The sequence below is a fragment of the Hemiscyllium ocellatum genome, chromosome 2 (genome assembly GCF_020745735.1).
Source record: "Hemiscyllium ocellatum isolate sHemOce1 chromosome 2, sHemOce1.pat.X.cur, whole genome shotgun sequence".
Taxonomy (NCBI): Eukaryota; Metazoa; Chordata; class Chondrichthyes; order Orectolobiformes; family Hemiscylliidae; genus Hemiscyllium; species Hemiscyllium ocellatum.
This window is the reverse complement of record NC_083402.1, coordinates 46,024,880-46,051,411: the sequence shown is the minus strand read 5'-3', so window position 1 is coordinate 46,051,411 and position 26,532 is coordinate 46,024,880. Positions and strand designations below refer to the sequence as shown.

The 26,532-nt window shown below is 39.0% G+C and overlaps 1 protein-coding gene across 3 annotated transcripts in view; it reads right to left on the bottom strand.

Moving 5' to 3' along the window:
* The window catches only part of xrcc4 (X-ray repair complementing defective repair in Chinese hamster cells 4), a 381,970-nt gene that overhangs the window by 322,903 nt on the left and 32,535 nt on the right, over window positions 1–26,532 (bottom strand). For all 3 annotated transcript variants that reach the window (XR_009645997.1, XM_060844072.1, XM_060844079.1), the window contains 2 exons: window positions 14,469–14,633; window positions 8,027–8,220 (listed from right to left, as the gene is read on the bottom strand). Coding sequence is in view for 2 of the 3 variants with exons in the window: in XM_060844072.1 (XP_060700055.1) it covers window positions 8,027–8,220; window positions 14,469–14,613 (339 nt within the window). In the remaining variant the exon portion in view is untranslated. The remainder of the gene's footprint in view (window positions 1–8,026; window positions 8,221–14,468; window positions 14,634–26,532) is intronic.

Below are 26,532 nucleotides of genomic sequence, written 5' to 3'. Positions count from 1 at the left end.
GGCTAAAGAGAAAACCCATGGCTGGACCTGGTGACAACAAAAGTCATCGTCCTCACCAATAGAATCTCCTTGGAATTTGTTCACCAGTGTTACTTCTAGCTGCCTGATGTTCCTCCAAACACAGCATGGGTTTTCTCTGCATTTGCTGCTGATAGGCTAATTGTGAGCCTATCAACAGCAAACTCACCAGCAAGGCAAGAGAGAACCTTGATTGGAGGAGCAGCAACTCTCAGTTTCTAACTTTTCTATACTACAAGAGTGACTTTCCTTGAACTGATGGGAAGTGTAGGGTGGAAGGAACCAAGTATTTTGAGAACTTTCTCGGGCAAATTGACCTCCATTCCTGTGAAGTTTGAGCCCTGATACATGTACTTAATATTTCCGTACCCAATGTCCCCTCCTTGTTCCAGCACCCTCTCACATCCAAACTGTACGACTGTGTACTTGTTTACTTCCACAAATGACATTGGCAGAAGGAGGAAGGTGGCAATTAACAGAGAAATCATATCACAATTGGTACAAATTAAGCTTTAAGCATAGCATATTGCAAAATCTAATAAGATTAACCAGTTGTGATCAATGATCTATCAACAATTCCTCACTATCTAGTCAACATGTGGTATCAAACTAAGTAGATTTGTACCATCACAAATTTGTTTCATTTATCATAATTGCTTTTGACTATATTTTAGCAAAAATGTTGGCTTTTACCAGAATGCATGCAATTAAATAATCACTGTGAGAGAATGGGGAGAGTTGCAGCCCCAGTGTGCCACCTCCAGGATAATAATCCAGAAGCAGCATGGATTCCCTACAGATTAAATTTCATACAGTGTGGAAACAGGCCATTTGGCCCAACATGTGCACACTGACCCTCCGAAGAGTATCCCACCCAGGCCCATTTCCCAACATTTACCCCTGACTAATGCACCTAACACTATGGGCAATTTAGCACAGCCAATTCACCTGATCTGTACATCTTTGGACCGAGAGAGGAAACCCACACAGACACGAGGAGAATGTGCAAACTTCACAGACAGTTGCCCGAGTCCCTGGCGCTGTGACACAGCAATGCTAACCATGAGCTACCATGCCGCCCTTCCAAGCAAATCCGCTTTATGTTATATATAAACACAGCACACCCCAAACAAGCTGCAGCATAGCAAGCAAGTGGCAGAGGTGGGATTCAAACCCACACCTTAATCCGGCGCCTTAGACCGCTCAACTATGCTACCAGCCACTAAGAGGCCATGAACTTACCAAATTGGCCAGTGGAGAGATAAATGAGAGGAGGGTGGGAGTGGGGAGAAAGTAGCATAGAGTACAATAGGTGAATGGAGGTGGGGATGGAGGTGATAGTTCAGAGAGGAGGGCAAAGTGGATAGGTGGAAAGGAAGATAGGCAGGTACGACAGGTCATGGGGACGGTGCCAAGCTCCAACCTTCTAGCTCAGCACCGTCCCCATGACCTGTCCTACCTGCCTATCTTCCTTTCCACCTATCCACTCCACCCTCCTCTCTGACCTATCACCTTCATCTCCACCCCATTCACCCATTGTACACTTTCCTACCTTCCCCCAACCTCCTCTCTGACATTTACCTCTCCACTCTGCAGGCACCCTGCCTCTATTGCTGATGAAGAGCTTTTGCCCAAAACGTCGATTTTCCTGCTCCTCAGATGCTGCCTGACCTGCTGTGCTTTTCCAGCACCACACTAATCTAGACTCTGGTTTCCAGCATCTACAGTCTTTGTTTTTACCAAATTGGCCAGTGGTGCCATTTTAAGTGCTTGCTTGTCTCTAATCCTCCTAAGGGACAATAAAATCAGGCCCTAAAACATCTTAACTCAGAGTTCGTATTATCCATTTTATTTTCTCATTTCTTTTAAAATAAACTGCACTTTTCAGATCATTTGAATATTAGTGCTAAACACAAACTAGTATAATACCTTAGGGTGGAAAACAACTACTTTTCCAGCTGAGGGCAGCTAACTCTGCACATGCAAGAGATTGAAGTTAATGCCTGCTGGTCAGCATAGTTTAATATGACATGAACAAATGGGTTTAAGTTGTTTATGTAGTTCAAGTTATGTAGTTGAACTTATTTAATTGAAAAATTGCTTTGCAATCAGACACCGAAACTGACGTTAAATGGCAACAGCCCAATCTATGGAGCAGCAAATCCTGATGTCGCACAGGGAATATCTGTTAACACATTCATCAATAAAATGGATGAGAGCAATTCTTGCCGGTATGTTATAAAATGTGCTAATGTGGTGAGTTGACAAGAAAAGGTAAACAGTTTTTAAAACATGAAATTAAAATTTATGCAATTAACAATAGGACTCACCATTCAACGGGCTTAGATGAAGTTGAGAACTATAGATTTGAGCTCTATTATTGAGAAATTGTTTTGGGTAACTTTTCCTTTGTATATATTCAAATGAAGTCCTTGCTTCCTTGACCCACAGACGTGACTGTGATCATTTTTCACTACAATAGGAATCTATTTAACAAAATTAAGGCAAATGTGCATTTATTTTGTGCATGTGGCTTCAAATGATATTGGAGTCAGACAGTTATTGCTAAAAATGTCTGCAGTGATATCTCAACAGCATCATCCCAAAATCAGGCTCAATTTGAGGTCATGGACTTGAGTGGCAGTTGTGTTTGACTCCTTTGAGACTAATTATCAGCTATATTCATCATTATTGGCCAACTCAGTGACAAGGGTCTTCCAATCATACAATTATGGAAATTGTGATTTATGCAGGGTAAATATTTCAGTCAGTTAGCCAACACCCAAAGAGCTGTGTGTTTGAAATATTGGCCTCATCAAGCAGAATTGCTCAGTCAGACTGAAGTTACAGTTAATATTTCTGCTTGAAATCTATTTGCAAAGTGGGTCATGGCTTTATTATTTTGTGTACTGCATACAAATATACATCATATTATTTAAATCAAATATTATTGCTTCAATTGATTTAAATAACAATATTTGTTAGTCCAGAGTCATAGAGTCATTGAGATGTCCAGCACGGAAAACTCATCCATGCCGACCAGATATCCCAACTCAATCTAGTCCCATCTGCCAGCACCCAGCCCATATCCCTCCAAACCCTTCCTATTCATATACCCATCCAAATGCCTCTTAAATGTTGCAATTGTACCAGCCTCCACCACATCCTCTGGCAGCTCATTCCATACACGTACCACTCTCTGTGTGAAAAAGTTGCCCCTTAAGTCTCTTTTATAACTTTCCCCTCTCACCCTAAACCTATGCCCTCTAATTCTGGATTCCCCCACCCCAGGGAAAGACTTTGTCTATTTATCCTATCCATGCCCCTCATGATTTTATAAATCTCCATAAGGTCACCCCTCAGCCTCCAATGCTCCAGGGAAAACAAACCCAGTCTATTCAACCTCTCCCTATAGCTCAAATTCTCCAACACTGGCAACATTTTTTCTGAACCCTTTCAAGTTTCACAACATCCTTCCGATAGGAACGAGACCAGAACTGCATACAATATTCCAACAGTGGTCTAACCAATGTCCTGTACAGCCGCAACATGACCTCCCAACTCCTATACTCAAGACTCTGACCAATAAAGGAAAGCATACCAAATGCCTTCTTCATTATTCTATCTACCTCGACTCTACTTTTAAGGAGCTGTGAATGTACACTCCAAGGTCTCTCTGTTCAGCAACACTCCCTAGGACCTTACCATTAAGTACATAAGTCCTGCGAAGGTTTGCTTTCCCAAAATGTAGCACCTCACATTTATCTAAATTAAATTCCATCTGCTACTCCTCATCCCATTGGCCCATCTGATCAAGATCCTGTTGTATACTGAGGTAACCTTCTTCGCTGTCCAGTACACCTCTAATTTTGGTGTCATCTGCAAAGTTACTAACTATATCTCTTATGCTCACATCCAAATCATTTATATAAATGATGAAAAGTAGGCTGAGTCTTGGTCCAGGTAAAAACAATGACTGCAGATGCTGGAAACCAGATTCTGGATTAGTGGTGCTAGAAGAGCACAGCATTTCAGGCAACATCCAAGGAGCAGTAAAATCATTTCACTGCTCCTCGGATGCTGCCTGAACTGCTGTGCCCTTCCAGCACCACTAATCCAGAATGAGTCTTGGCCCAGTAAGAATACCTGTCCTCTCTGCTCATCATACATAAGCCAATAGGAAATATACAAAGTAAAGGATCTCTGTAACAAAACCTTTGTTACAAAATCATTTAGCTGGACAATGGGTCAAATAAAGCCATTTCTGGATTATAAGGAACAAAAGGTTTGCATGGTGAATTGGTTCAGTCCAGGAACTTACTGTATCAACTTAAATGAATAGCAGTTCACATCTCAAACTTGTCGTGATTTCATTTATCACACTAATTACAGTTTGGTGATTGCAGATTTAAGAAATGCATAATTTTGAATAATTATGAAAAGTATGAAAATATTCACCAATTACTGAAAAGTTCACAGTAATATCAAAAAGGATGTGATAATTCAATTCACGTTCAAATGTTCATATATAAAAATAGAAAATCAACCAATTGCTTAGCAGGGTGCAGGCCATAATTTAATGCAGAGCTTCAAAAGATCCCAAATTGGAAATTTTCCAATCAAAGCTAAATTAACACTTTTAAGTCAAAATAACTATGAAAAAATATTCTGTTAGCACTATCATCACAAAGCCATTACTTGTCCACAAAGTTAATTCCTGAAGAAGGGCTCATGCCCAAAACATTGATTCTCCTGGTCCTTGGATGCTGCCTGACCTGCTGCGCTTTTCCAGCAACACATTTTCAGCACAAAGTTTTCTATGCAGCTAATAAAATGTACTCGTATTCCATGACATTAAAGTGTTTAATAATTAATAACTCTTAGACCTGTTTAGAGCACAGGCCGACTCTGTGCTTGACCTGTAGTGTTTGTTTAGGTGGCAGTGGTTTGAATGGTCAGTCTGCAGTCTTCAGTGGCCTTCACTGAGTGAAGGCATGTGGGTGGCCCAAGATTGTACAGCAGCTGGTAGTGATACATAACTGTGCACCAACTGCATTAAGACTACTGTTACTTTCAGGATTGACTTTTCACACCCTCATGGTTGCAATTCCCAAAAACCTATTTTGCATTCATCTTAATTATATGTTTATGCTTCATGATGCAGCCATTTGTTAAACTGCAGATAAACCTATCTTTACACAATGCTTCTAAATATACAACAGAGGGATATATCAAAGTAAGTGGCAACAGCAGTTTTGTAAGCAGTTTTACTCATAGCACGCTTAATAACCAAAGATATAAAACAGCATCAACTTCCAGGTTCTCTTCTTCCACATACAGTACAGCTTTACCTTCAGGGTTCCTGACAAACTATATATTTACCCTCGACACAAGTGATCAACCACTTTACAAACAATCCTCAAATAAAAGCAAAATGCTACAGCTGCTGAAAATCTGGAATAAAATCAGAAAATGCTAGAGATTTGCTGCAGCTCTTGCAGCCTATGTGCAGAGGCAAACAGAGTTAATGTTTCAAAATAAGTGTGGCTTTCCTTTGGAATATCTCCGCAGAATAGTCATAATGAATTTGAAACAAATTAAGTCCCAATTAAGGTCAACATTGCCTCCAGTCTTCTGAAATATTGTTTTATTAATGATTTGCCACTACTCATGCAGGACTGGAATTGTTATATTTAGGCAAATTACATTCTAGCTAAAATTCTCACAAAAATAAGTTCAAGCAGCATCCATGGAGAGAAAAAAAAAGTTATCATTTTAGGTCAGTGATCTTTCATCGGGATTCTGGTCTGAAATCTGGAATGTTGAACCAAAAGTCAAGTCTTTTGGAGGGTTTTTTGCAAGGTGTAGAGAATTCCCTCACAGTACCTTACTAAACTCAATTTATTAATTACCTATTTCATTCCCACGGGATCTTCCACGTTTGGTTCCGGCCTTATCCTACCACACATCATTCCTAGAGCAACACACCACTCGACAGACATTCACTGAAAGACAAATGTGCCTTGCATCCGTGCCATCTTTCAAAGGCAATTGTGCATCTGCAGAAGAATTGGCAAATCCAGCATTGTCAGTCATTGACAACATCATGGTATAGCAGCCACAAAACCACACTGCACACAAGTTGGCAGGCTGACTCACACAAATGAATCCCTCACCCTAGTTGCAATTTAACTACGATACAGTGTGCTTTACCTGTTTGTAACTAAATCCTCAAAGTCAGTGTAACCGAGTCCCCAATCACACTGGTGTACCCACAGCTTGGCATTATCGAGGAGAGGCACATCATAGGCCAGCAAGCAATCGAACAAATCAAAACATGAGTTTTATTAACCAGAAGCAAAACAAGAACATAAACAAAACCAATAGAGGCTGAAGTTCACCCTGACAATACAAATCAGATTTCTACACCACAAATAAAAAATATTTTACTGTCTACAACTGTCTGCTGCAACCACATCACAAATATTGGAAATGGATGTTAATGAGGTCCTAAATAAAAATCGAAAGAACTGTAGATACTGGAAATCAGTAACAAAAAGAGAAATTGCTGAATAAGCTCAGCAGGTCTGGCAGTATCTGTGGAGAAAAATCAGCATTAATGTTTCAGGTCCAGTGACCATTCCTCAGAACTTTGCTTTCTGAGAACTCTGAGTTCTCCAGATGGGCCAAATGGCCTCTCTCTGCTCTGTAGGGATTCTATAATTCTAGCAAAAAAACCCCCACTAATTTCAGTTCTTAATCTCGGGAATTGAGTGCTAAAAAAAAGCTCAAACTTGATAAATGGAAGCCAGTTCCATAGGCAGATCCCAAAGTTTGATAAGAACAATGATATGCAAGTATCATGGAATGATCGTCTCTGCTTCATACAAGCATGTACTTTTCATAACAGATCAGTCTGGAATCTAAGCAAATGGGACTGATAAGGAGAATTCACCTAGCAACATTTACTGAAGTCTTAAATTATCTGTAATGATCTTAAGTACTAATAAGCATTTGCAGAATATATTTAGAGATATCTATTGTGAACAGAATCCTGGTGAAAAGATCTCTCAAGTAAATTTTGTTTAATTATTATATGCTTACACAAATACAGGATCACAATATTTGCCATGTTAAACATGAAGCCTGAAATGTTGGAAATTACATTTCACTTTCTTTAGAATATCAGCATGGGAAAATATCAAAAAATAAGTAAATTAATAATTTTACCAAAATACAGTACAAGTTGTCACATATGTTTGTCATCACTATTTGATATCAGGTTATTCCAAGACAAATGTAAAACAGGAGAAAATAAACAAATATAGCATGAAATGGAAAGCATGTGTGAGAAGGCTAAAACAGTAGAATGGAGAGAGCTGCGATTATATATCCATTTTTAAAAATCAGGCTAGGTATGAATACATAAAGTTAATAGGATAGCAACGCATAATTGTTTAAGAAATGATATTGCATTTCTAACACGTTCTGAAAAATATGTAACATTCCCAATAACCTTAAATACACTATGTAGGAAATTCAATTCTTGAACACAGAATTTAAAATGTCTACATGTTCACCTCAGAAGCAAACACGTTCCATTCCAACTCATTTGTGTTCATCTATATAAATCTGGAGATGCGGAGAAATATTTTATGGAAACAAATTTCCCCCAAGATTGAAAAGCAGATTCATAAATAAGCATCCACTAACACTCTGGCTAAAGGTAAAATTCTTCATTGCCTTACCAGACCATAAGGTGTTCACTCAGAGAAGGATGACTGGTGATGGTTTAAGTAGAGGGTTATTATGCCTCAAGTGAGGAGAGAGGTTGAGGAGAGTCCGCCATGGTAACTTCAGCTGGTGCATTGCAAGCCAGCCATCCAGCCAACTGGGCTAACCAAGGTAAGTTTCTTTAAAACCAAACTAACAAAGTTACTTTAACCTTCCTATCTTTTTACATAAATAAAACTATTGTTCTTAAATTTAGAAATGGAACTGTACTTACTGAAATGTCTCGTAAAAGCTTTTCATACAGAAAATGGAAAACTTCCTTGTCCTTGTCCTTGTCCTTAAAAAAGTCAAAACTATATTTTTTCATTCTTTCTTCCCCCATTGTCAGTGCTTGTCGAAGTTCATCAACATATTTTTCTCTGTCCATTTCAGCCTCTTTTGCTTCCATTGTTACTTGATTTTCTGACACTGGAAATAGAATTGACAATTGCATGTGTTAGCAATTTCAAATTTAATTTAGTTAATCACTAAATAAACAGACTGATTATAATTAAATCTAACATAAAGCTACTCCCAGCAACGATAACCACAAAACTTTTATCAATTGTAATAAAACCCCAGTAGGTTTATTGGCTTCCTGTAGGAAGGAAGACTATGCAACATCCAGCATCACTGTGAAGCAGACTCTGTTAAAAATCATACAATACCAGGTTATAGTCCAACAGGATTATTTGGAAGCATGAGCTTTCAGAGCGCTGCTCCTTCATCAGGTGGTTGATTTTTCCGCTCCAAAAGCTAGCACTTCCAAATAAATATGTTGAACTATAACCTGATGTTGTGTAGTTTTTAACTTTGCATACCCCAGTCCAACACCAGCATCTTTAAATCAAGCAGACTGTGGGAAGTGTGCAGCAAGCTAGCATCACTGTCAAGTAGGTTAGGAGAGAGGACCTGGTGGGACTCAGGACATAAATAAGAATAAGATTTTTCTGCTCTGAAAGCTCGTGCTTCCAAATAAACCTGTTGGAACTATAACCTAGCAGAAGAATAATTTCCCAATAAAAGCCTAGGCTGCTAAGCCCAGATGGAACTCAGCTGGTGTGGCAGCTAAACCCCAACATCTTGTGTGTCTGGTTTTTAAGGGTTTAAACTAATTTGACACAGAATGGGAGGTACAACAATGGCTGATGCATGGACAAATGTAGAAGGAAAGCCAAGTCAGTCTGGTAGGCAGAGTACATGTAGTCATGTTAAAACAAAAGAGAGTTTGGCAAGGTAAGATGGAATTTATTTTAATGCAAGGAAGCAGAGGAATTGAGGGCGCTAATTAACATATGGGATCTGACACGGTTGATATCATGGATTTTTCCCCAATGTTGAGTTTATGGAACCCAGTGCCTGAAAGGATAACAGATGTGGAACCATCAAAACATCTAAGAAATAATTAGATGAGCATTAAAGCTCCACAGAATTCAAGGTGACAGGCTAAATGGTCGAAAATATGACTAAAGCAGATAATGCCAGATGGCTGATCAAATGGGCTGAAGGATCTCTTTCTGGGCTGTTAAAATCTATGACTCTATGAAAGAAAGTCTGCCAACCTTACCTAGTCTGATCGACATGTGAATTCAGGCCCACAGCAATATAGTTGACTCTCAACTGGTTCCTGAAATGGACTGGCAAGCCAGTTAAGTCAAGGGCTATTAAAAAAGGACAACAAATACTGGCAGTGTCAGTGATGCCCATATCCCATGAAAGAAAAAATGTTGGGCACAGCACTTGTGAAATGGATCTGGACAGAGTCGATGATAAGTGAAATTAGGCTTGCGAACATTATTCTGTTAAAAATGCAAACAGTACTTTAGTTTTCCTTTTCTCCAAAAAAGTCTATCAATTGTTTAACTTGAACCAGAATATGACAGCCCAGACATACTATATCTTTAATATTTGGGTTTTCAATCTTTCAGAGTTGAATTTTTCAAAGTGCCTTGCTATAGAGTCTTCAATAATTGCTACTAACTTTTTCCCAATGACAGACATTAAGCTAATTGGCCTGTAGTTTCCTACTTCCACTCCCCCTCTCTTTCTGAATGAAGGATTTATATTTACCACCTTTCCAATCAAACTGAACCTTCACCAAATCTAGGGACTAGAAGGAATGCAAAAGTTTTGAATGGCTGGAAGAAGTACAGAAGTAGGGAGTGGTGAGACCACAAGGAATTTGGAAACAAGCATTAGAATTTTAAAGTCAACACCTTGGTAGGCTTAGAAGCCAATGTAAGTCAGCCAACAACATTCAGTTATAGCTTGGGGAAAAATAGCAATTTCATTCTTTAGCTTATGCTGAGAAAAGGATTCTAAATGGAAAGAGCTCATTCCTGGTGAGTTAGACTGCTGCTCTGCATTTTTATTCATGGTACAAATTAAATTGCCATCTCTGCCAGTACCTATTTTTGGAAGAAGCTCCACATTCAACATAGACGGAATAAACCACAGATTTGGTACAATGCATGAGGTTTTCATTGCAACCAGCTCTCCAAATGAGCATTATAGCTTGATGCCAATCTCGTGCCTTTTCCCAGACCCCTGTACATCCCTAGTTTCTACTCAAATAATCAGTTAATGCCCTGTTGAATACCTTGATTGACTTTCCTTAGCCACATTGACAGTCAGGACATTTCAGACTCAAATCGTTCACTGCATGAAAAAGCTTTTTCATACATTATATTTGCTTCTTTTGCAGATTATTTTAAATTTGGGACTTCGCCTTCTCCATCCTCCATTCAGAAAGAATTTCTCCCTATCTACTCCATCCAGTTCTATCGTAATTTTTACAAGTTCTATCAAAGCTTCGTTGCGCATTCTCTGCTCAATGAAAACAGAACAAATTTCTCCAGCGTATTTTCACAATGTAAGTTTCTCATTCCTGTAACCATTCTTGTGAACTTCTTCTACACACACTCCAACATATTTCCATCCTTCTTATAGTGTGGCACACAGAAATGCACAGAGTACTCCAGCTGGGGTCTAACAAGTGATTTCTACAAGCTTAGCATCACTTCCTTGATCTTGTGCTCTAGGCCTCTATTAATAAAGTCCAAGTACTCAATGCTTCACTGACTGTGCTCTCCCTTGTCCTGCCACCTTGAAAGACTTGAATACATAGTCACAATGATCCCTCAGTGCCTATACCTGCTTTGTTTTTTAAATGTGTCTCCATGTTTCCCAACAAAACAAATCACTTCACACTTCTCCGCATTAAACTTTACCAGCTTCTTTGCCACCCACTCCACAAATATATCTACAGTCTGTTCTGCTTTAGTGCGATAGTTCTGTTCCTGTGCAATCCCGTGTCATAAGAAAATCACGTAATAGCAGCACCATTAAATCGAAGGGATTGGCATCATATTATAGACAGTGTAGGTAAGGAAAGGTCATGTTCTACAAATGATAGTCTAAATTTTTCAATGGCATTATAGCCAATTCACATTGAAGAAATGCACGTTACAGCAGAACCGACTGTACATTCTTTTGGGGTTCTACACTGCCATCTCACAATTTGCGATGTTTCCAAGTTTTGTATCATCATAAAACTTTGAAATTGTCCCCCAGCGCAAAGCATCTGGGTCATTAACATCTTGGAACACTTGCCCCTCTCTGCCTTTTACATTAACATTATTCCTGTCCAAATATAGGAAATTCAATCCCCCATTATAAATACTTGAGATCACTAGTATCTACATCCTTCCCAGTAGTGTAGTCTGTCGACTACACAGATCCCTTTCTTTGTTTGGGTCCAACCAAATTTATTCTTTCCTTGTATCTTCACTTTCTCCAGCACTGCAATGCAATCCTTAACCAATGCTGCCAACTCTCGTTTTTCTGTCCCATTGTTTCTGAACAGCTAGTATCCTGGATTATTTAATAGCAGCTCTATTCTTGCTTGAGTAAAAATATCATAATCATACTATACAATCTGCAACTGGAACGCGACAACCTTATTAATTGCACTCCATGCAAATTATATAAATGATTTTCAATGTGAGCATAAAAGAGGTATAGTTAGTAAGCTTGCAGATGACACCAAAATTGGAGCTGTCGTGGGCAGCGAAGAAGGCTACCTCAAATTACAACAGGATCTTGATCAGATGGGCCAATGGGCTGTGGAGTAGCAGATGGAGCTTAATTTAGATAAATGCGAGGTGGTGCATTTTGGGAGAGCAAATCTTAGCGGGACGTATACACTTAATGGTAAGGTCCTAGGGAGTGTTACTGAACAAAGAGACCTTGTAATGCAGGCTCATAGCTCTTTGAAAGTAGGATCGCAGGTAGATAGAATAGTGAAGACGGCATTTGATACGCTTTCCTTTATTGGTCAAAGTCTTGAGTACAGGAATTGGGAGGTCACGTTACCGCTGTACAGGACATTGGTTAGGCAACTTTTGGAAAATTGTGTGCAAGTCTGGTCTCCTTCCTACTGGAAGGATGTTGTGAAACTTGAAAGGACTCAGAAAAGATGTTAACAGGGTTGGAGGATTTGAGCTATAGGGAGAGGTTGAATAGGCTGTTTTCCTTGGAGCGTTGGTGGTTGAGGGGTGACCTTATAGAGGTTTACAAAATCATAACGGGCGTGGATAGGATAAATAGACAAAATCTCTTCCCTGGGATGGGGGGGGGGGGGGATGTCCAGAACTAGAGGGCATAGGTTTATGGTGAGAGGGGAAAGATATAAAAGAGGCCTAAACAGCAACTTTTTCACGCAGAGGGTGCTGCGTGCATGGAATGGGCTGCCAGAGGAAGTGGTGGAGGCAACTACAATTGCAAAATTTAAATGGCATATGGATGGGTATATGAATAGGAAGGTTTGGAGGGATATGGGCCGGGTGCTGGCAGATGGGACTGGGTTGGGTTGGGATATCTGGTAGGCATGAATTTCTGTGCTGTAGATCTCTATGGCTTCTGACTCTATATACTTGCAGTTTAACTATAAGTCAGACTTCATTAATTTCTGCCTTACTCCGACTTTGTTGATTAACTTAAATTTTCTCTATTCTCATTATAATCTCTCTCCCAGTATCCTTAGCACCCTGGTATTTCTTTCTCAATTTCAATCAGAAAGGTAGGTTTCTCATGAGTTCCAATGAATTTCAGCCTCTGCATAAACTTTCCTCAGCAAAATGTGACATCCTCATTTATAAAGTTTTAAAATGCATCAGTTTCTGACACTAAATTAAGGTGAGCTATTTGTTGCTTACATAAATATCATAAAACAGAGTCAGTTTCTTTTTATATATTAACATCACAAAATAAAATCTGTTACTTTTAGCTTAATTGAACTAACTTTGATCAAATACATAATATTTACTGAAGAATGACACAGAATTGAATATGGAATACAATTTACCTTTAAAATAAGCTTCTTTGACTTTGCAACAACTTGAAAGCTGTTACAGGGTTGACTTCTGACTATTGACTATCAATGCCAAAAGAAACTTGGGTTTTGCTTAGTTATTCTAGATCTCCATTTTACATCTATTTTACCATAAGATAAATTTATCATTACTCCTAAAGTGTTACACATCAGTTGGGTAGAAAGCAAAGAGGAAATGGCACCCCATTATCGGAACCTGGAGGATTATTTTTATTCACCACACATTGTCTTTGTTGCATTCACATTATCAAACAAAATCTACCTACACATCAAGTAGGAGCTGAGAGCCCTAGCTTGTGAATATCAAGTCCACTTCTCCATTGCATTCAGTCAAATATCATTCAAACGTTGAATTTAACATGCAAATAGCATTTGTTCACTAAACACGTGACCATATCACAAATAAAATAATAATTTGATTAAATTTTGAATTCTTTTATTATCAAAATTAAATAACTTCTCGAGAAAGTTAAAATCATTATTCAGGTACTCAGCACTATCTCAAAACATGATTTCCATTTCAGAAGCAAAGTCAACATTGCTACAGTCTGCATTTCCATGTGTAAAAGATCCACGAGTACAGTGACCAGATGTCCTGGTTTTTCATTCAATATACCAGTGTCCTGACAATTTCTTTAAAAATGGCTTCAGTGTCCTTGTTTCACCTTTTCCCATTTTGTCAAATAAAATCTAAACCTCTGGAGAAAATCTATGTTAAATTTTGTCTTTCTTCTTGTAATCACTCATCACACAACATTCTATTGAGTAAAGTGTGCTGGTATCCCTCTCTACCACTCCTCAATGTGTTGAGGAAGTTGCCATTATGTTTTTAGTGCTGATGGCTAATTGCTGATAAGGCCTTTTAAGCAATCTATGGAACAGATTGCCAACTCAGTTAGGACCTATTCTGGCTGATGTTATCACATGACCCTTCACCTTCAAATGCCACTTCTCCAGAGTCCTGCCACTGGTCACCCACCCTATCTATTATCCAAGAGCCCCACCTTTCCAATGGCTTTCAATGTGCTCTGGTTTTGACTTTTGAAAATCTAGTCACACTATCCACGAGTGTGTTTCGTCAAACTGCGTTCACAAAATGCACATCTTTTACATGCTAAGTCCAGAAACATAAGCTTGCATATTCATGTTCCTCTATAAATAGATGGTCATACAAGAGATTACACATCAGCTTTACAGACACGAGCATCAAGCAGCAAACCTAAACAGGAATGTATAAATCGGACTCTTATGAAGAAACAAACAAAACATTACAATGCATAAATACCTCTTCCACTCCAAGCTTGTTCTCCATTGCAGAGAGTCACTATAAAACCACTTCCCAGGTCTCGTTCCTTTTCCCAACTTATCTGCATATAGTGTACAGCGTCTGGTGAGGAGAGTGGCCAGATTCTGCAAACATGCCTTTCCATTGTTATGCTTGTTTTAAGTTCTAAAGCAAAAACAAAATTATGTAGAACATTATGATGTACGAAACTGATTTTAGCAGCTAAAAACAATACATTTTATGACAAAATGGGATGACACTTTGAAGAGTGCTGGAACTTCTAGAAAAATTACAACTACCACCACCAACTGATCTAAGTATTAATATAAAAACAGAACATAGCCAGGATTGAGGCATGATTGACAATTCATTCAAATTCTGGTCAGTTCTAAATTGCTATCTAAAAGTTTAAATGGTTAATATTCTTTTCTAAACATTCACTCATTAGATGTTGGCGTCGCTTGCTGGGTCTGCATTTATTGCCTGTTCCTAGTTGCCCTTGAGAAGGTGAAGTAGCTGCCTTCATGAAATGCTGCAGTCTATCTGTTGTAGTAGACTCAGAATGCCATTACGAAGGAAACTCCAGCATTTTCACACAGCAACACTGATGGAACAGCAATATGTTTCCACCTCAGAACAGTTGTGACTCAGAGGGGAACTTGTCGTGCTGACTAGCTGCTGACTGTACTTTGGTTCTACAATTCTAAACTCAATTCCAAGAATATCAACTATATCTAATACTGGTAATTGTACTTCACCTTAAAATCATGATAGCATGTAATTCTTTACATACTGGATGCTTTTTATACCCTCTTCAAATGAGGAACAAACACAGAAGATACTGAAAATAACTCAGCAGGTCTGGCAGCATTGGTGGAGAGAGAACCAGTTAATACTGAGAGTCCAGTGCAATTCTTCAGAACAGTCATTAATTCTGCTTCACTGACCACAGATGCAGTCAGACCTGCTGAATTTCTCCAGTATTTTCTGTGCTTGTTTCAGATTTCCAGCATGCACAGTAATTTGTTTAAATGAAGTGTTTTTTTGTTGTGTAATGTATGAAAAAAAAGACATGAAAAATTAAAATTGAACTGAATCTTGGAATTATTGTTTCCTTCCTCATTTTTTTAAAGTGTCTCTCTGAATGTTGTCATATTGTGACTTGAAACATTTCCAGATAAATAATGGACACAAGTGAGCCTAAGAAATATATGGTATAAACAATATAGTTTTATATTTAATACTTCATTTAAATGGCGGCACTCTGGTTTCCTCCCACAGACACAAAGATGTGCAGGTTAGGTGAATTGGCCATGCTAAATTGCCCGTAGTGTTAGGTACAGAGGTGAATATAGGGGAATGGGTCTGGGTAGGTTGCTCTTCGGAGGGTCGGTGTGGACTTCTTGGGCCGAAAGGCCTGTTTCCACACTGTAGGGAATCTAATCTAATCTAAAAATATCAGAGCCTGAAAATAAATCTCAATGGCAACTATTTACTGTTACACACGATAAGTAATCCACATATATCATATTTTCTTTGGCTTGTTGTGTATCATGAATCAATGAAACTTCTTCTTACATCTTTTATTCATGGTCCATCTGTACTTCAATTGTTTCTATCTCGGGTTGCTTCACTCTCACTTATGATGAAGGTAGCAGTGCCAATTTTGTTTTATGCAGTACAGACTAGATTTTAGGAGTTAGGGAATATAATAAATAAATTTATCAAGAATGTGAAGACAGTGGTGTTTTAGATATAATGCTAAGAACAATTCAAAAATTGGGATAGCGCTTTAAGTATTGACTACAGTTTGTATCCGATTAAAATAATAAATTTTGAAAGTAGAAGAATATTCATTCATTGAGAGACAATTCTGTCAGCAATCATTCCTCAAATTGACTCAAGTAAAGCATTTTGAGGAAAAGGATTTAAGATTATCACTCTGAATGCAAATGGAACAAAGTGCTCAATATAAATTGCGAAAATCTCAGCTGTTTGGCAACCTCAATAAAGTTAATGATTTTAAGTGTGGGATGTGACGAGATTGCGACCTCCTGCAGTCTCGACTTAGATCTTCAACTCTTGATGGTGAGCTGCTAATATATAATTGACCTCATATGCCTCAGGGACCAAATTGTTGATTATCTTCTAGCTTCAATCAATCAAATAGAGGTGGCAATTGCATTTATAATGATGGGAAAAGATTCACATGTCTCTCCTAAATGGGGACAATCACTGAAGATGAAGAACAGCTATGTCAGTGGCTTTTGAATAAAGATCCACTGTCAGCTGTGATACAGAAGAAACTGCTTTGTATTGACTGATTGGTAATTAGTGTCAGCAGGTATGAGAAGTCAAAATGAATCAGGAATGAAGGAATTGTCCAATTTAAATGCATTGCACTGCGACCAAAGTCATTTTAAACATTAAATTGCTCATTCATCTAGGTCCTAAGAAATAAACTTTTCACGACAAATAAAGTACTCATCTGTCATGCATGGCTCTCATATTATCTCAGTCTGGCAGAAAAGCAAATTTGTCTTTGTAATGCACAGTTTCGCACTATGTCACATCCATGTCACGAAGGAGCAGTGTTCCAAAAGCTTATACTTCCAAATAAGCCTGTTGGACTATAATCTGGTGTTGTGTGATTTTTAACTTCATAGCAAGTCAGCAGTCTGAGTATTGACAAAGATGACAGTCTCTCTGGAGACTGTAGCCAGAGTCAATTCCACAGCATCACAGAGGGGCATAAAGAAGATTGAAAAAAACAATAGTGACATGTAATTTTATAGTAAGAAAACAGACCTACAGCCACAAATATGATACCTGCAGGGTCTGTCATTTTCCTGTTGCCATGATCAAGGATGCAGATACCTTGATGGGAAAAATGGTGTTTGGGTTCCACATTAATATCAACCCATGTAGGTAGCATGATGGACGTAGTGACAGAGTCAGAATTAAGAAAGTTAATAGGAAATTAACCTACATTCTCAGATACAAGGTATTCAGGAAAAATAAGAAGGTAAAAACAATGACTGCAGATGCTGGAAAGTAAAATTATTTATTGTATCCGTTGCTCCCAACGCGGTCTCTTCTACACTGGGGAGACTGGACGCCTCCTAGCAGAGCGCTTTAGGGAACATCTCTCGAACACCCGCACCAATCAACCACACTGCCCGGTGGCCCAACATTTCAACTCCCCCTCCCACTCAACCGAGGACATGGAGGTCCTGGGCCTCCTTCATCGCCACTCCCTCACCACTCAACACCTGGAGGAAGAACACCTCATCTTCTGCCTTGGAACACTTCAACCCCAGGGCATCAACGTGGACTTCACCAGTTTCCTCATTTCCCCTTCCCCCACTTCACCCTAGTTCCAAACTTCCAGCTCAGCACTGTCCCATGACTTGTCCTACATGCCTATCTTCTTTTCCACCTATCCACTCCACCCTCCCCTCTGACCTATCACCTTCATCCCCACCCCCATTCACCCATTGTATTCTTTGCTACCCTCCCCCACCCTCCTCTCTGACCTATCACCTCCATCCACACCCCCATTCACCTATTGTACTCTATGCTACTTTCTCCCCACCCCCACCCTCCTCTCATTTATCTCTCCATCCTGCAGGCACTCTGCCTCTATTCCTGATGAAGGGCGTTTTGCCCGAAACGTCTATTTTCCTGCTCCTCAGATGCTGCCTGAACTGCTGTGCTTTTCCAGGAAAACTAAGAAAAAAAACAAGGTGGCAGTTTTGATTAATAAAGAAGATTGTTAAGTATTGTAAAGAATATCAGGGAGGGGATGCATGTTATTTGGCTACAGCTTAGCAACAAAAAAAAACATTGCTACAAGCCACCAATACATGGGAAGGATGTAGAGAAACAAATATGCAAGAATTATCCAATAGTTATAACGTGTGATTGTAATTATTTGACTGTAGACTGGGACAAAAGTATTCTTTATTCATTCACGGGATGAGGTGTCGTTGGCTGACAACATTTATTGCCTAAGTCTAATTTGTCAGAGGGCAATTAAGAATCAACCACATTGCAGTAGTAGGTCAGACCAGGTAAGAAATGACAGATTTCCTTCCTTAAAGGAAATTAGTAAACTAGATAGGTTTTTTCTGACGATTGATAATGGATCTATAGTCATCATAGATCCTTAATTCCAGATAGTTACTGTATTCAAATTCCACCATCTACCATGGTGGGAATCAAATCCAGGTCCCCAGAATGTTATCTGGATCTCTGGATTAACAGTCCAGCAATAATACCACAAGGCCATTGTCTCCCCCCCCAGAAGTAGCAGAAAACACAAAGAGGGACTGAAGTTCCTATAGGACATTCAGGAGAATCTTCTATGAGTATGTCCTCTTTCTGGTTGGACTAGAAATGAGGTGACCGAAGTGGATCAAATGTAACTGAAGGAACATTTAGGGAACAGACACCATTTTATCAGAAGTTTTAGACTGACTATAGAAAGTGGCAAGGAACAATTCGGCGCAAAAACAATTAACTGGCAAAAATGAATTACGGATGTGTCTGCCTCACATGAAGTGAAATCAAAGGTTGGCAGGCAATACTAAAACCGAACAACAGGATATCTTTAAAGAATATCGACATCAAGTGCTGTCAAGGTATAGTCCCAAATGGAAATGTGTCCAGTCTCAGACTATCCAGAGATGGAAAGGTCTGGGCCAACATGACAATTAATTAGTTACTGATACAAAGTGGTCAAATGATTTCCTCTTTAAAGTCATTCTCTGGGTCAAGGGTCAGTCTGTGGGTTCTCTCAATCTTGCACACAACAGACAATCACATTCCACTTGTGATTATATTTGGTGCTCACAGATTTGACTTTTGAGAGCTGCGGGTTTTGTACACAGTTGCTCTGTATACAGTGGCCTCACTGGTGAATAACCCTAATCAATCTATCCCAGTAAATTGGTATGCACAGATTCAAAAACACGCAAGTTAATAAATGCAATCAAATCTTATAATTGATTCTTGTGGCTATACAAAATTCATCTAAAATACCTGTGGAAGCCAGAAAATTCAACACACCTCTTCTCAATAATGAACAAAGGCTACTTTCTACAGCCTTGGTTGTCAGGAATTGCTGCAAGCATGTTACTTGCACTTTGTCACCAGATTTTGTGACTGCATAATGTTGCTCCAAAATTCAATTTTTATTACTTCCTGCTCAATGTTACTCAAATAACTGCATCAACATACCAGAATCGTGAGATTTAGTGATAAAATATATCTTTGTATTTTCACTGCTAATTTCATCCACAAAGCTAATTTCACATTCATCTCTTATCCAAGCAGTGACACTAAACTAACACACTTCTCAGGAAACAAAGCTAATTCTCCCAGAATGAAATTTCGCAACTGCATATCAAGATACAATGAGCTTTAAGAATTTTACACAATACCAAATGCCTTATATATTAAAGGTGACCTTTTGCAACAACTAGAAAAGAAGTTTTGAGAGACTGAATTGCTGAAACAATGAAATAGACTAAGAGTTCCCAACATGAATTAAAACTTAGTAATGAAGAAGCCTCAAGTATAGTTCAAGGGTCATTATTGAGAAATAGAAAAAGATTCCCAGAAATAGTGCCATCAAATTTTATGATGCATATACAATCATTTGTTTATCTTGTCTGAGCATATCTTCCAAAACTATTACAGTACCACAATTGTCTTTTCCAAGTTCATAACAAGTTTTACAACTTCAACTGCCCAAAGTTGGTACCTCCATTGAGGGAAATTGGAAATTTAATATGGACAAAATTTAAAGACTGCTTTCCATTTTGCAATTCTTAACTTTGTCAATAATGCATTCTGCATTAAATCCTGAACAATGTGGGCTATGGTAAGTTAGTTGGGAAAATATTGTGCGATTGGAAAAGAGAGATTTGGAATGTCAAGCAATAAAAGTCCAACACTGCACGTACATTTCGAACAGCAAGATGAGAATCTCAGGAGTGAGTGGTGAGAGACCCATTTGTATGTATTAACATCTCATTACTACCTATTCACCTCTCCATGTAGTTGAGAGAAAGTAGATGGTGACAATTCCTGATACCAAATTCCCGATGGCGACAATTCCTGAGAGAGTATCTGGTGGCTCCAGCTCATTCTTTGCTCCTCTGGCCATCACCTTGCCAGCAGTTCCCCACACATTAGGGTATACTCCATGGGTAGTGCCCACCTGCATCTCCAGCCCACTTCCAAACTCCACCCCGGCAATTGGACACATGCCAGCCTTTCAAAATCATCATGGCACATTTCCAACTCACTTAGAATATGGTTATCTGCTTCAAAGCTATACTTTGGAGCACATTGATATGGCGCACTATCACGCTGCTACCAAGTCATTTGCATGTAGGGACAAGCACCCATCTCGTGGATTACAACAGGGTGTATCTCCTGCTCTCTTAGCACCCACTCACTCTGTACAGACTTCGATGTTCCCAGCATCTTTCACAGCATGGTTTATCATTCAGAATTTACAGTCTCACCATACTTGTTTTGCCTTGCCTTTGAACACAGACACAAGCTTGTCATCTTTGCTTGCTGTAATCAGTCAAAAGAGTGGACATATTGCTTTACAGCCCCGCACTACATCAATGCCTGACCTGCAGCATGTGCCAGCAGCCTACACAGAAAACATATGTTTCATCCAATTCAAATGGCTATGTCTGAAGTCCAACAGCAGCAAGTCCTTAGTCAAGATTGACTGTCATCGTTAAGGGAGTACGAGCACAGTTAGTCAATGTCCTCATCTGTTTTCAGTTAGGGGCTTCAACATGGTCAGTCACACACTTGGAGCAGTCAGGATCAGGAGTTCTATATCATAACAAAAGTGCCACAGTCACTCCTACAGATCCAGAGCAACTAAATAAGGGGTTAGTGCTAAATCACTCAGAACCAGACAGAGATCAATCAGAGCTGTCTATCAAAAATGGTGAGGGGTGAGCCACAGTCAGTCCTGAACAATGATAAGATGTTATGCTACACTGGACATTAGGGAAAAAATACACAGGATTCAAATATGGCATGGCACGAAGGACAGATATCCCAAATAACTTGAAACTGCACTCTGACAATCAATCGGACAGGTGATATTGTAAAGTGGCAATACATTCCCCAAATGTGAGCTTCTATTTCCAATGAAATGCCACTCATGCCACCTATGTGCACTCGGAACCCATCGTTTTCCCTTTTCATATCCACTATATGCATGTGAAGAGCTATCTGTACCTGGCAGTGTTTGACCTAGTGCACAGATAGGATTTAAGTATGATGCCAGTGGCAAGTAATTCCACAACTGTGCATAAGAGCAACAGCATATAAGCATGAATCATACATAATAAGGTGAACAGTGAAGAATTACATGAGATAATCTACAAGAGCTCAGGGAGAGAAATCCACCATGAAACTCCCTGAAATTGACACAGCCAAATTTTTGGTAAAACTCATCTGTGCCATTTGGACTTTTCCAACAATAATATAAATGGATTTAAAATCTTCATGGGCAAACTTTACTGTTCTTTATGTACAAACTCAGACTTGATTGGTACACAAGTCCTGGCAATACAATCACTGAAATCTAGGCAACTCTATTCTTTTGTGCTTGTTACATTTACTTGTTGGCTTGCCTTATTTGCAAAGATCTATTGTTACCCCTGTTGATGAATAAGTGAAAACACTCAGGGCAGTAACTTATGTTCAAACTGCTGCAAATGTTTAAGGACATCTCACCTATTTCATTGACAAAAAGGAAAATAAAAGAACACTCATTTCACACTGAGTAACTATTTCCCTGAGTGCTGTTGGTAAACTGACAATGCAGTAAAGAAAAATATTTGTTCGTGCAATTTCTGATTGCCTCGCACATTCTAATAATAATCTATGTCAGTTTAGGAACAAATAAACTTCAGAACAACTATGCACCCAATATTCAAATTGTGCCATGAAATCTTTAATACCCATCTAAGCATGTAGCTGCAGCCATTTTTAACATCTCACTCAATTTTCATCAATTATGGTAATACAACACTTCCTCCGCACGAGCTGAAATATTAGCCAAAATGACGTGCCCAAGTCCTGGAATGGGAATGAGTCCGCAATCTTCCAATTCATTCACCAAGTTAAATTAATATTTCTCCCTAGAATTCTACATGTACATGATAATTGAACAGAATTAAAGCCTTTTTTGGTTACATGAGCTACTAGGATTTTCAACAGTGTTTTCATTATTGAATATTTGCAAGTATGTGTTTGAACTTTGGAAATCTAATCGATCTCGGAATGATCCAGCAGGGTATATAGAAAATTACAGAATTTTGACTCAAATTGCAAACAACAAATTGAATTTTCAAACAATTTGTACTAAATATTGCTTTTCTTCCACAGATGCTCATGTTTATTTTTACAATAACTATTACTGCTTTATTCAGGAGTTATATTGTACAGAACACCATAACTTTGAGGATGACCTGGAAAATGGAGGTTTTTAGGTGCAGTAAACTGGCATTTTAATCTAATTATGGTTTACAATTACCACAAGTAGAGAAACAATACGCTTGTAATGAATTAACCTTAAGTTGTGTTATGAAGCCACCTACATTTCCATTCTTGATGATGAGAAACAACATTAATGCAACTGCGCATGGTAGATTAATTAGTAAAGTGGGATTCAAATGAGATTGCCAATTGGATACAAAATTGACTTTATGGTAGGAGACAGAGTTGAAGGTGAGAATTGTTTTTCAGGCTGGAGGCTTGTCACCAGTGGTGTTCCACAGGGATTGGTTCTGGGTCCACTTTTGTTTGTCATTTATATAAATGATTTGGAATGAGAATATAGGAGGCATGCTTAGTACGTTTGTGAATGACACCAAAATTAGTGGTAAAGTGAACAGTGAAGAAGATCTAAGTTTACAAAGAACTCTCCACCAATTTGATTAATGGGCTGAGGAGTGGCAGATGGAGTTTAATTTAAATAAATGTTAAGTATTGCATTTTGGAAAAAGAAACAAGGACAGGACTTACACAATTAATGGTAGATCCCTTGCTGAGTTGTAGAACAGAGAGACCTAGCGATTCAGGTACATAATTCTCTGAAAATTGTGTCTCAGGTAGACAGGATGTTTAAGAAAGCATTTAGCATATTTGCCTTCATTGCTTAGTCCTTTGAGTATAGGAGTTGGGACATCATGTCAAGGTTGTACAGGACATTGGTGAGGCCTCTTCTGGAATATTATGCGCAGTTCTGGTCAGCCAGTTACAGGAAGGATTTTATTAATCTAGAGAGGGTTCAGAAAACAATTACCAGGATGTTGCTGAGGATGGAAAGTTTGAGATATAAAAATAGACTGGAAAGGCTGGGACTTCTTCCACTGGAGTACAGGAGGTTAAGGGATGACCTTATTGAAGTTTATTATAAAAACATGAGGGGAATAGACAATGTGAATGACAAGGGTCCTTTTCCTAGGGTGGGGAAGTTCAAAACTAGATAGCATATTTTTAAGGTGAGAGGAGAAAGATTTAAAAAGGACATGAGGGGCAACATTTTTACACAGTGAATGGTTAGTGTGTGGAACGAACTGCCAGAGGAACATTGAATTTGCAGCACAGTACAGGCCCTTTGGCCTTCGATGTTGAGCCAACCTTTGGAACCAATCTGAAGCCATTATCACTATTCCATTATCATCCATATGTTTATCCAATGGCCACTTAAATGTCCTTAAAGTTGGCGAGTCTACTGCTGTTGCAAGCAGGGTGTTCCATGCCCCTACTACTCTCTGAGTAAAGAAACTATCTCTGACATCTCTCCTATATCTATCACTCCTCAATTTAAAACTATGTCCCCTCATGCTAGCCATCACCATTCGAGGAAAAAGGCTTTCACTGTCCACCGTATCTAATCCGCTGATCATCTTGTACGCCTCTATTAAGTTGCCTATTAACTTTCTTTTCTCTAATGAAAACAGCCTCAAGTCCATCAGCCTTTCCTCATAAGACCATCCCTCCACAACCAGGAAACATCCTATTAAATCTCCTCAGAACCCTTTCCCATTCTTCCACATCCTGCCTATAATGAGGTAACCAGAACTGAATCCAATACTCCAAGTGTGACTGCACCAGAGTTTTATACAGCTGCAACATAACCTCAGAACTCAATCCCTCCACCAATATAAGCTAACACACCGTACTCCTTCTTAACAACCATATCAACCTTGGTGGCAACTTTTAGGGATATATGCACATGGACACTGAAATCTCTCTGCTCATCCATACTACCAAGAATCTTCCCATCAACTCAGTACTCCTGTTACTCATTCCAAAGTGAATAACCTCACACTTTTCCACATTAAACTCCATTTGCCACCTCTCAGCCCTGCTCTGCAGCTTATCTGTGTTTCTCTGTAACCTGCAACATCCTTCTGCACTAACCACAACTCTACCGAACTTAGTGTCGTCTGCAAATTCACTAACCCATCCGTCTATGCCCGCATCCAGGTCATTTATAAAAATGACAAACAGCAGTGGCCCCAAAACAGATCTTTGTGGTACACCACTAATAACTAAACTCCAGGATGAACATTTCCCATCAACCACCTTCTTCTTACAACTAGCCAATTTCTGACCCAAACCGCTAAAGTACCCTCAATCCCATGCCTCTGTATTTTGTGCAAGAGCCTAGCATGGGGAACTTTACCAAGTGCTTTACAGAAGTCCATATACACCACTTCAACTGGTTGACCTTCATCAACTTTTTGGTCATCTTCTCAAACAACTCAATAAAGTTTGTGAGGCCTGACCTACCCTCCACAAAACCATATTGACTATCCCTAATCGAATTATTCCTATCTCTTATAACCTTTTCCAACACTTTACCTACAACTGAAGTAACACTCACTGGTCTATAATTATCAGGGTTGTCATTACTCCCCTTCTTGAACAAGGGGACAACATTTGCTATCTTCTGGTCTTCTGGCACTATTCCTGTAAACAACGATGATGTAAAGATCAAAGCCAAAGGCTCTGCAATCTCCTCCCAAGCTTCCTAGAAATCCGAGGATAAATCCCATCCGGCCTAGGGGACTTATCTATTTTCACATTTTCCAGAATTGCTTACAGCTCCTCCTTATATGAGGTGGTGGATGCAGGTATGGTTACAACTTTAAAAGACGTTTGGATACAAATATGAATACGAAAGGTCTGGAGGGATATGGGCCAAATGCAGGCAGGTGGGACTAGTTTAATTTGGGAACATGGTTGGGACTAGTTGGACTGAAGAGAGTGTTTCCATGCTGTATGACTCTAATAGTTCAAGCTATAATCAAGTGTAATAATACAAACTAACTGATTCATTGAAATATCATTTACCATGTTTCAAATAAATGGTATTTATAGTATAACTATTTTCAGTTAGTCTTTCAATTGTAGAAGCTATTTGCAATTTCAATAAAATGACAGCAATGGTTCAGATGCTAACACAGTCACATTGACTTGGAAGATAATGGTTCATGGCTCACTCCAGGGGGAGTCTTGTCTTCTCAGGATTGAGGAAACTGGGTCTGGATTCCCGATAGTTTTGAATAATAATTGATGCTATTATTAGAATTCTTATAGAACATGACAGGGTAGATGCAAACAGGATGGTTCCTTTCAATGGTGACTTGAGAAACAAGGGACTTAATCTCAAGATAAGGGTTTGGCTATTTATGATTGAGATGAGGAATTTTTTTTAACTCTGAATGTGGCGCATCGTTGGATTCTTTAACAAAGAGGGTCTGCACAATCATTGGGCTGGTTCAAGAGAGAAATTGATAAGCTTCTGAAGATTAATGAGAAAAATAAGGATATGATGATCGTGTAGCAAATTGAGCCATAATTTAACTGAATTGCAGGGTGGTCACAATTGGAATAGAGTAGCCCTATGTATTCATGATGTGGCCATCTATTTGTGATGTAATTGAACACTTCACTGAGTACCATATCCTTACAAGTTTCTTCACTAATTTTTCTGGCAGAAACC